The sequence below is a fragment of the Stegastes partitus genome, unplaced genomic scaffold, assembly GCF_000690725.1.
Source record: "Stegastes partitus isolate 25-593 unplaced genomic scaffold, Stegastes_partitus-1.0.2 Scaffold114, whole genome shotgun sequence".
Classification (NCBI taxonomy): Eukaryota; Metazoa; Chordata; class Actinopteri; family Pomacentridae; genus Stegastes; species Stegastes partitus.
The window spans coordinates 70,422-82,283 of record NW_007577845.1 but is presented as its reverse complement, the minus strand read 5'-3'; the positions used below and the strand labels follow the sequence as shown (position 1 = coordinate 82,283).

General features: G+C 45.8%; 1 protein-coding gene across 1 annotated transcript; it reads left to right on the top strand.

Annotated features, from left to right (window-relative positions):
* Positions 1-1,854: 1,854 nt before the first annotated feature.
* skor2 (SKI family transcriptional corepressor 2) lies at positions 1,855-11,624 on the top strand. The gene is made up of 8 exons (XM_008278052.1): positions 1,855-1,988; positions 3,974-5,991; positions 6,636-6,699; positions 7,344-7,421; positions 9,828-9,893; positions 10,072-10,170; positions 10,395-10,462; positions 11,568-11,624. Exons 2-8 carry the CDS (start codon positions 4,003-4,005, stop codon positions 11,622-11,624), a joined length of 2,421 nt encoding a protein of 806 aa, XP_008276274.1. The 5' UTR covers positions 1,855-1,988; positions 3,974-4,002.
* Positions 11,625-11,862: the final 238 nt, after the last annotated feature.

The window sequence follows — 11,862 nt, the reverse complement described above, 5'->3', positions numbered from 1 at the left end:
AATGATGAATGAATGAGAGCTGATGTTCTCTATCAGGCTGGATGAAGCTCAGACACATAAACAGGATCCAGAACTCAGAGATCTTCTGAACCAGTTGGATCAGAGCCTTCAGTGTTTTATGACTTTACCTGAAAGTCACTATATGTAGAAAATGAGTGGCTGACATGGAGGTACACGTCCATGTGTAGAAGTCATTTAGACAAAAATAAATCAACAGCGAGGAAACTCTTTATTTACACACACACAGTAGATGTACATCCTCTTTACTGTGTCTTGGTTTTCATCTTTGTTTCTTGTGCATTTCTTGTCTTGCTGTAAGTTCCCCATAGTGAGCCATCAGTTGATCTGAACTCACCTGAGACGTCCCACCTGCTCTGTGCCCAGGATCAGGATTTATCTCACCTTTAATCTGAGTGCACACGAGCCTTTAATACGCCTTAAATGTACAAAATGCTTCCAGCAAATTTATTCCAACTTTCATAAACCTTCTACAAGTATTCAGTTTTTTAAATAAATCAATAATGAATCTAATGGGAGACCCTGCAGTGGTTAATCCTGCACATGAGGAATCCCTGAGGACCACCGTGGAGGTTCACAGTTTGTATCTGAACTGATGCAGAGTTTCCCTCCATCTGTCCGTCCAGGACACCAGGACACCAGGACACCAGGACACCAGGACACACAAGACTTCTGCTCTGAGAACAACTTTGTTATGAACCTCCTTTAATTAACAAGGACAGGCAGTGTTTGGAGCTGCACCGCCCCACGAGTCCCACGAAGAGTTAAATGAGATCCTTCAGCTGGTATCTGGGTTATGGACGTCCCTATTTAGGTCTTCACCTTCATATCAGTAATTTGCCTGCATATTTTTAGTGGAAGCAGTAATTCAGTAGCAGCAGCATCCCTGGTTTAGGAGCTGGAGGAGGAAGAGGTGTGGAGAGGAATTCCTGGGCCGCCTCAGAGGACACTGACCAGAACCCCTCACTGGTACCACACCAACATGTGAGGCCTGCTCAGGTGAGAGGGCTCTGGGTGGAGCCTCCATCACGGCCTGGGAACAAGCTGCACATGAAGAGTCCTGGTTCCAGAAGCCTTCTTCTGTCTGTCTGTCTGTCTGTCTGCTGCCTTCCTCCTCTCCTCCTGTCTTCCAGCCTCCGGTCAGCCTGATGTTTCTGCTCCTCTCTGTCGGTGTTTAAGAGCCACATCTCCAGCCAGCCTCCTCTTCTGCTGCCAGCAGTCACTTTGAACATCAGTTTGCTGGTAATTAATTTGCAACTCAGGGTGCATGTGCAGCGGAGCAGCAGACACCGTCCTGATGGCTCGTGCTGTAGTTATGACTGGGCGTGGAGCTGCACGTGGAGCTGCGGGTGGAGGGGGGTGGAGGGGGGTGGAAACGCCAAATTAATTCGATGTTAATATTCATCAGGTCACCGATACGGAGGCGCGTGAGCTAAGAAGTGGTCCTGAATGTTGTGTTTGTCTCAGTTCGGTTCTGCTGACTGACACCAAGTTCACTGGTGTGGCTGCGCGGCGCGTGAAGGAGAGAGGAGGGATGGGAGTGCGCGTGGAGTTGTGCGCGCGCACGTGTGTGTCCTGGATGGTGGGCTGAGCTCGTGCTGCACGCCAATCAAGCTGGAGGCAGGTGAGAGAGAGAGAGAGTGGAGGGGTGAGAGACACAGGGGGTGGACGGGGGAGAGAGAGAGAGACGGATTAGGACGGCGCGTGGAGTCTCTGAAAAGGGAATAAAGCCGGCGCGAGCACCGCAGTTTACTCACACCTCGCGAGCGGACTCACTCCACAGCTGGAGAGGCGCGAGAAGCCGGTACCGAGTCCACGTGTTCCCGGATACCGTGTCGGTGTGTTTTCTTTTTTCTTTTTTCGTTTTTAAAAATGAGTTTTTCGAAGCTGCGCAGGATGAACCGCTTCCTGTCGTGACGGGATCTTCCTGGTTTGTTTTGTTTTGTTGGGATTATTCCCAGAAGTCAGAGGTAAGACCTGCTCCACTTCCATCAGCCCAAATTCATCCCAGAGGTCTGTCAGCTTCTGGAAATGATTTAAAGAAACGCTTGTGTCACTTTCCTACACGCTGCCGTAAAATAACATCATCGTTCTGATTATTGTTCTTTAATTATTATCTCAACAAACCGCCTTTAATATTGTTCATGTCCGTTAACGTGCAGCTGAACTGTCGCCGGTTTAAGGCCTGCAGCAGAAAAACAAGCTGGAATTCTACTTTAATATAATAATGTGATCTGAAGTCTCTGAACATGATGTCAGTGTTCGTTCTGTTGTCATTAATCTGCAGCCTGTAATTAGTTGATTCTAAACGACCGCTTTTGGTTTTACTCGTTGTGCTCTTTGCTGCTTCTAATTCCGCTGCTTTATTTTTTATCTTATTTTTTATTCTAGTGAATAAAATGTTCAAATAAGTGCTCACTTATCAGCATTTTATTTGTTCAATTATTTCTTGAAATAGTTCAAACAAACTGAAAACAATATCTCCTCCTATATTATTATTTTTTTGGTTATTAAAACATTTTTGAAAAAGGTTCATGTTCATCTGCTCTGAGTGAAATAATTCAAGGAGTGTGTGTAATTGAAATCTGAATTTTAGGAGTTGTTCAGTTTGCAGGTAATATTCCCTCTGAGCTGATTTATATTATAAAGATTTTTAAAAAAAAAAAAAAAAAGGTGCTTTGTTTATAAATTTAAAAACATGATTGAAATAAAACAGCAGGAACATTTTCTGTCTCACAGCAAATTAAAATTCATATTCATTTACTGTGACACTCTTCATTCATTTTGTGCAAATCATGCTTTAAAAAAAACATACAAATATATACAAGTATATATTAAAATAAATATAATAAAACAGAAATATTTTTAAGATGAAAGATGACACAGAAAGTGTTTCCACCTCAGAGCTCCACAGCCAGCATGAAATGAAAGTGAAATGTTCTTTTAATAAAATTCTAATGTGATTGTTGGCAAATAATAAAAATAATAATAATAACAATAATAATAGTAATAATAATAAAAAGCCAGTAAGCTGCTTCAGAACCTGCCTGCACGCTGTGGCTGTTAGTCAAGAATTAATGTTTTAGGTTCCACATTTTTTGATATATCACAACACAAAATTAAAAATAAAACAACCTGAGCCTTTGTGTTTGTTGGTAATGTTTGATATTATTATATATTATATATACTATATTTGACTGCTGCCGGTGTGGAGGAGTGTGTTTCTGATCCTCTGTCATCTTGGCCATGTTCTGCTGAAAACACACACAGGATAGATTTATGAACAGACTTCAGGTAAAACACAGCAATTAAAAGCCTTATTAAATATATTTGTTTAAATGTTTAGAAGCTACATAAAGATCTGAAAAATACCATCATTTTATATTTCTTTAAAGGGTCAACCAAACACTAATAAAATAATAATCCAGTGTCCTAATTCAGTTTTCGTTTTTTCTTTGGCTCCAATAATTTAGTGCGAGTCGCTCAGATGGCAGCAGTCTAGTTTTTTATATTTTGTAGTGATGATGATTTATTTAAATTTTCTTAAATCCTTAAAAAAAAGACAGACTGTAAATAGGAAAACAGATTTATTTAATTTAAAGTGATCGATACTCTCCTCTTTCTTCTGTTATTCTTTTAAATACATTTCACACATTATCACGTTATTATCTGGAGCATTTTTGCAACAGAATTTATGTATATTATGAGTTATTATTCAGGTATTTCAAATTATATCCAATAAATATTTATATAAAAGGGAGTATTCAAACTAGGTATAAGGTTTTTCTTTTTTTATTAGACGCTGAGTATTTTTTAGACAGGAGCTGTTTTTGCCTTTGACATGTTTCGACTGAGGTGACTGTTGACAGCAGACAAAATGATCACGAGTATTAAAACTCTTTTTATGGTGACTTCTTCAACATTTGTGGATCTTTCTCTCTCTCCGTCCCAACAGGTCGCCGTACAGCCGCTTTCTATCAAAGCATGGACAAGACCCATCTTTCCAGCACTAATGACATCATCATGACGAGCTCCTCAGGCTCTTACCAGCAGGAGCCCCTGACTCCACCCAGGCCCGCCCATCTGCACTCTTCATCCTCCTCCATGTCCTCACCCTCTCCTTCCTCCTCCTCCTCACCCCTCAAACCCAACCAGGTCGGCCAGGTCATCCTGTACGGCGTTCCCATCGTTTCGCTCGTCATCGACAACAACGAGAGACTTTGCTTGGCGCAGATCTCCAACACCCTCCTCAAGAACTACAGCTACAATGAGATCCATAACCGCCGCGTGGCGCTGGGCATCACCTGCGTCCAGTGCACCCCGGTGCAGCTGGAGATCCTCCGCCGGGCCGGCGCCATGCCCATCTCGTCGCGGCGCTGCGGCATGATCACCAAGCGCGAAGCCGAGCGCCTGTGCAAGTCCTTCCTGGGAGAGAACTCGCCGCCGAAACTGCCCGACAACTTCGCCTTCGACGTCACACACGAGTGCGCCTGGGGTTGCCGTGGTAACTTCATTCCAGCGCGCTACAACAGCTCCAGGGCCAAATGCATCAAGTGCTCCTTCTGCAACATGTACTTCTCCCCAAACAAGTTCATCTTCCACTCCCACCGCACGCCGGACGCCAAGTACACCCAGCCCGACGCCGCCAACTTCAACTCCTGGCGACGACACCTCAAGCTCTCCGACAAACATCCACCCGACGAGCTCGTCTACGCGTGGGAAGACGTCAAAGCTATGTTCAATGGAGGCAGCCGAAAGAGAGCGCTGCCCTCCTCGGCCCAGTGCTCCTCCATGGGCTCCATGAAGAGCCTCCAAGGCTCGGTGGTGCCTCACATGATGGGACCGGACCTGGGCGCTCAGAAAAGATCCCGCTTCGAAGATGACGACGACCTGGATGGAGACAGTCTGTCTCCCCGTAAGACGCCACGTAGCTACCCTGTCATCCCCGTCCCCAGCAAAGGCTTCGGCATGCTGCAGAAGTTCCCTCCCACCTCCCTCTTTCCGTCCCCGTACCCCTTCCCAGCATTCGGCCTGTGCCAGCAGAAAAAAGAGGACAGTGACGTAGCAGCCGGCCAGAAAGGAGCAGGGCTGTCTGGTCTTCTATGGCCTGGCCGCAAAGACACTTTCTATCCTCCTTTCTGCATGTTCTGGCCGCCGAGAGCAGCAGGAGGCATCCCCGTCCCGACCTACCTCCAGCCTCAGCCCAGCAGCCTCTCCTCCCTGGCAGACAACCCCTCCCTGCGCCAGGCCTTTCTGGACCTGTCGGACCCCAGCGAATCTGGAGCTGTGAGCGGCAACGGAAATGGTGTCAGTGCAACTATTGCCCCCAACAGCGGGACCACCACACAGAGATCTGGGCTTTTTGACCCAGAGTGCACAACAATTACCCCCGACCTTCGCCCTGTGACATCAGAGGGCTGGCTCAAGCTGCTGGACGCCCCGACCCTCCAGACGAGGAAGCCCAGCTACGGTTCTGCCTTCCGCCCCGTCATCAAAGACGCAGAGAGCATCGCCAAGCTCCACAGCAACGGCGGAGGAGTGGCTGGGGCAGCAGAGGAGGACTTTGGGGTGGTGGTCACCGGGTCGGACCGACACCAGCGGCTGTCGCCCACCAGCAGCTGTAGCTATGGCAGCGAGAGCGGAGGCGACGGAGAAGCGGAAGGAGCAGAGAGCGAGGAGGAGGGGGAGGTGGATGTGGAGTCATCGAAGCAGGAAGACGAGGAGGAGGAGGGCAGCTTCACGAGCAGGCCGCCACAGACTCAAACCAACCTGTACCTCCCTGCGCTGAGCGACGGCGCCGGAGAGGAGAGAGGGAAGGACAGAGGGAGTGGCGCCATGTATCCCAGCGCCTCCCCTCGGTCCTCCTCAGATCCCATCCACCAGGACTCCCCCAGCCTGCCTGCCTCCCCTCCTGCCAGCCTGCCTCTCTCCGGCTCCACCCCTCCTCACCGAGAGGACACAGCTTACAAAAACGTAAATATCCCCACAGGCCACTTTAGCTAATTATTATTTAAATGGTGCTGCAGTCAGGCGGCGGTGCGATCTGCATAAGCAGATTGATAGGCCGCTTTCTCCCTGTAGAAATTGAAACAGTCACCCCACTCTGATCCCGGCTAATAGGCCCAGGCGTGGATTGTTTAATGGCCACGATGTGTTTGTTCTCCCTCCGTCACCCCAGCCTGTTAGGGCAGCTCTAATCTTTAACCTGTCGACTCCCACATTAAGCGGGCCTCCGAGAGGAGGAGGGAGCGACTGAGCAGAGTTATGAGGAGCGTTTTAAACTAGTTAAATTATCCACCGAGCAGCATTCTGCACATATATCCCACTGATATCAGACACAGAGGGAAGGAGGCATAAAGCCACACCGTCCAGTTTAAATCATGATGGAGAAATGCTGCCATTGGTTGATTAAAACCAGGGAGAGGATAAAGGAAGAGTTAAATTCTATATAATAATAATAACAATAATAATAATATCCTGAAAATGAGACCTTATAGCAGGTATTTGGAAAAAAACCCAAACAACCCATAATGCTGTTAAACAGTCAGAACCCACTGCTGCTCTGTACCATGTGTAGCATGTCAATGAAATGCTCATCGACTTTATGTGACTTCCAGGTTCATAAAAACAGAGACGAAGGACTCCCTGCATATGCAACCAAAGACAGTTCCAGCATTCCTGGTGAGCACAGACTTCTTCTTCTTCTTCTTCTTCTTCAGTTCGTTAGTTTAAAAGTCCACATGGTGGGACATCATCAGCTTTGTGCACGTCACTCTTCTGATGAAATAGTAGTTAGATTACTTCATCAGCTGTCCAGAGAAGAGTTTTTCATTCATATACGAACCCTCAGAAACGTTTTATTTTCTCTACCGTGTGCATGAAGCTACGTCTGTCCTCCTGCACTTGTTTTACGATGTCTTGGTTTCATCAAATGTTTGAACATTTTTTTTACACTCTTCCATCAGACAGCATCACACCATCTGTCTGACCAAACGGTCCCGATCCCAGTCCGCTGTGTCGTAGCATCTTTGTTCTGTTTATTGTCTGAGTGGTTTTATAGAGTCTCTGTGAGCCTCATCTTGCTGTGACGTTTCATTTGCTCCTCTCATCTCCCACTCTGACCCTTTTGCCGGAGAAAATGTCTTCTGTGTGTTTTGTACGAGTGTACACACACACATACACTCGTACACATGACGCACAAACACACAAAGGAGACGCGCAGCATGCGTACACTTAGTTATCTCCATGTGTCCGGATAACCAGCTCAGCCAATGGGCCTTACTGGATCTCTCTTCCTGTCTGTGTCCCTCGTCTTCTCCCTCCAGATGAAAACAAAGAGCAGAATAGTTTCTTTGTGCCGGAGAGCGAGACGTCGGCGCCGGACTACTGGAGGGAGAGCTCAGGTACAAACACTCACTTACGTCTTTCACAAGTGGTTGCAGAGCAGCCGCAGCCAGACGGAGGAAATGGATCGCAAAGAGAAAAGCAAAATGTGAAACTGCCAAATTAGGTTGTTGTGACGGTGATATTTTCATGGCATGGTAGATTTAATGTCTGCATTTTGAATGTCACGTCTGAGGTCATTAACGGACTCCAGATTAAACCACCATGGAATATCTGAATTTAGAAAAAAAAACAAACATAAAAAATCTTAAACTACGACTTTAAAAGGATTACATTTGGTAAATGGCGTTCAGAAGCAGTGAGAGGACGCTGCTCAGGCTTCAGCTTCATCTCCTCTCAGACGGTGAGTTCAGGGATTCATATAAATACACAGAGAGATGAAGCAGCAGTGGAAAGCTGCTGCTGCCGCCGCCTCTCTGCCACGCCGGCTCTCTTTAGCGGCGCTGTCGCCGGGGCTGTTGCTCTTAGGGGGGCCGTTATAGTTCAACAAGAAAACATCAGCTCAGAGATAAGCAGCCGCGCTGGCAATCTCCATCCCAGACCCATATCGCCGCAGACATAATTGCCTTTTTTTTCCTTTCTCAGCGCAAAAAACCTTTCCCGTTTGAAAAAGATCACAGCTTATTGCCTTTTTATATCTGTCAGGAAGACATTAAAAGTGCTTTATGACATCTGTGCCAACATTTATATCTCCCCCCCATTCCCTGATCCCCTGCACACACACACACACCGTAATGATCCCTGCGCATAATGTATAATGTATTTCGAAAAATTACACGAAACAAATTAAATGAGACCACCTTTCCCCTGATTGCCAAACGTCTCCCTGGGCGGTGGGAAGCTCTACGTGATTAGAAGGCCTGATTCCTCTGAGTCCCACCACCCCCCCTCCACTGTCTTTAAACTCTCCTTCTGTTTCTAGGGAGAAAAAATAATCTAATTTTCCATTTATGTAATGCAAACCGCCTTGGCTTTGACTATTCACGGTTAATTGACTGTCAAACGAGGTTGTTATCCTCGGGCACTGTCTGCAAATTTGCTTGTCAAATGAGACAGAGAGAGGAGAGGAAAGGAGAGGAGGAGAGAGAGGAGGAGAGAGAGGAGAGCTCTCTGTGCTCTAAATGAGAGAGAAGCCCAGCGAGGCTTCAGGAGGCAGCACATGAGGCGGCTGGAGGAGAATATACACGTCGAGCTGCTGGATCGCTTCATTTAAGGCGTTCGATGCCTCATTGTCACAACTCACACGTCAGTACAAACACATGCACGACAGTACAGACGCTGTGGATCTGGAGACGGCACGCGATGGAGACGATAAAGTTTAAAAGCAACAAGTAGATTTAATGTCCAGCGTAGCAGAGCTTTAAAATGAAACCCCGTCTGACTATAAGGCTGCTGCTGGCTGTCCTCACCTCAGGCTGCTGCTGGTGTTCACATTAATTCAATTGCCAAAAAATAACATTACAACGCAGCATTTGTCAGCGTTTCTGCTGTTTTGTTCAGAAAAATTGGTGGAATTGTCATCTAGACTCTCAGTTTTCAGCCTCCCTCCTTCACATTAGTGTTAAAACCAGCAGACTGATTTATGCTAATGTGTGTGATTTGATCTGACAGCAGGAGGAGGCTGAAGGCAGCAGCACAGATTACAGGCTTACACTGACCCCCAGAGGCCAGAGGGAGAATCACACCCACAGGAGGCTGAGCGAGGAGCAGAGTTTATGTTGTTAAAGCAGAACACCTGAAACACAGAGAAGAGATCATGTGATATGTGTGTGATAAACATGAACATGTTGGTTTTGTGATAATATTAAAAGTACTTTTAGTGCCAGACGTCATGTACAGAAGTGTTCAGACACTAAACATGTATGTGGTGTATGAGACAACACAAACCATCAGATCAGTTTAATTCACTGAATTTGGCTTCATTCAACAACAGAGTGTTTCCTAAAGTGTTCATTAGATTTAATGAACACTTGCTGTCTCTGAGGTCACTGATGGTTCTGCCGGATCACGCTCTCTTTGTTTTAAACCGGTTGATCCTGTTTGGAGTGTTTTGTGTCCTGAGCTACGTCTGCTCATTCACATTGATCTGCGAAGCCACGTTTAGTTCTGCTGCTCACAGCCGGGTGATGCTGCTCCGTCCGGGTCGGCCTTTAGCCACCACTCAGTCGTTTTTAACTTTACTCGCTTTTCCACTTCTGCAGCTGCTTTTATTGAAACACTTTAACGTTCAGGTGGAGGATTAAAAATTAACACGTTCCAAGTTTGACAATCAGAAAAAGTGTGTTTGTGCAAAACGTCTTTTTTTGTTTTAATGTTTTATGAAATATGAAAGTCTGCTGAGAGTTTAACTGTGTTCCTTTGTGTGTGGACGGAGTCTCTAATGAAGTGTGTGTTGATGTTTTCAGGCGATCAGAGCCAAGGCGCTGCCTCTCCTGTGCCGCTAAAGAAGGACGTGGAGAACATGGAGAAAGGTGAAGACTGTTTATCTGAGTAGCACCAGCTGTAGGTGGACGGGTCCAGTCCTCATAGATCCATAATGCTGAATCAGAAGCAGGGAATGTTTTACTAATTGTTCCCTGTTTTCTCTTTTTTTAAATATATATATCTAATAATGTCTCTTTTCTTCTCCTCCGTGGTGTCCTCCTGCAGAGGAGCTTCAGAAGGTTCTGCTGGAGCAGATCGACTTCAGGAGGAGGCTGGAGCAGGAGTTTCACGCTCTGAAGGGCACCTCGCCGTTTCCTGTCTTCCGTAAGTCATTTTTTCTTTTTTTTTCTCCCCCCCTCACCCCACTTTCCTTTTTTTCTGAAGGACAACTTCTCCTTCTCTGTCTTTAACACCTTTCCTTTATGTCCTCTCTCGACTCTCTGCCTTTCTCCTCCTCTGTTTCCTCTAAACCTCCATAACTGTACTCCATCACTCACTCAGACGATATCACTGCTCCAGCTAATCAGAGATATTTACGCTAATTTCAGATAATTTTCAAGATCAGATGAAACGAGAGCTCGCCTACAGAGAGGAGATGGTCCAGCAGTTACAGATGGTAAGACTAATGGCACGGTGCGATGGAAAAGATGCTTTTAAATGACAAATAAAACCTCCCATTACAGATAGACGAGTTTAAAAAAGCCTCCCTGATTGCTTTAAACAAGCGTCTTTGTAATGATTTTGAGAAAGAATATAATTAGGAGTAATTATGAAGCACTTCTCATTAAAATATAGGTGCACAGTTTGAACAGGAAGCTCAGAAATCAAACACAGACGAGGGAATGTGACAATAATTACTCCATTACGGCTCCGACTACAGCAGATCGGAGACATAATTAGGAAATTCTAAACCTCGGGTTGAAATGAAAACAGAAATTAAATGGTGAGTAAACAGAACCGTCGACTGGACTCTGGTGCTGTTGCTTATTTGTCCATCAAAAGGAAAGATCCAATCATCTAGTTTGTCTTTCATGGGTGACAAGTTCCTCCGCAGCCGTCTGAGTGTTTCCGTCGACATCAATCAGCGGAGCAGCTGGCCGACAGCCTGACAGACGCTGTTTGTCTTCGCTTTCTGACACATGCAACAGCCGAACACGCTTGTATGCACACGAGGCACGCGCACAACAAAACACACACCACAACACACACCACAACACACACCAAAACACACAGCACAACACACACCAAAACACACACCAAAACACACAGCAGAGCGCGCTGCATCCGTGTAAACACGGCGGCACGAGAGCGAGCAGGCGCTGGAGCTCATTTGTAAGTCTGTACGTGCACGCCGACGTGCACAAATTGACGAATGTGTCTCGAGCCGGCAGATGGATCCGTCTGAGGGTAACGACACATTAATTTCACACAGACATTCAAATGAATTACAACAAAATGTGTAATTTGCGCTGCCGTGTGGTAGAATTTAAAAACTTTCTGCGTCTCGCCTGAAGTTTCTACAGCAAAGGAAATTTAGTTTTTTTAATTGTTTAATTCAAAATAAAGGAAAGTGTGTGTTAGAGAAAAACAATGGATTTACTGTCACATAAAATATATATTTATTTATATTAAATGCAAAGTCAGGTGCTGCTGAAGTTTGGCTGTGACCAGCTTAGTTTGGTCTTTTCAGGACTGATCTCGTCTCTTTTTGTGTCTTTCAGATTCCGTACGCAAACATCATCAGGAAAGAGAAAATCAGCTCCCACCTCAACAAGTAGCTGAAAGGTAACCGTGCTTCAGTTTATTAAAACACGAACACACAGTATAAACCCTTTTTCTGTGAGGTTGGCTTAATAACGGCACAACTGTGAACTTAAATTACTTTTTCCTGTTTCACTTCCTTCATAATGAATTATGTCGGCGTTCCAAACTTCGCCCATCAGAGAGTTAAAGCCGGTTAAATTTAGCATCACTGTGGCTTTGACAGGCTGATCCTCAACAGCAGAGTCTCCTGAG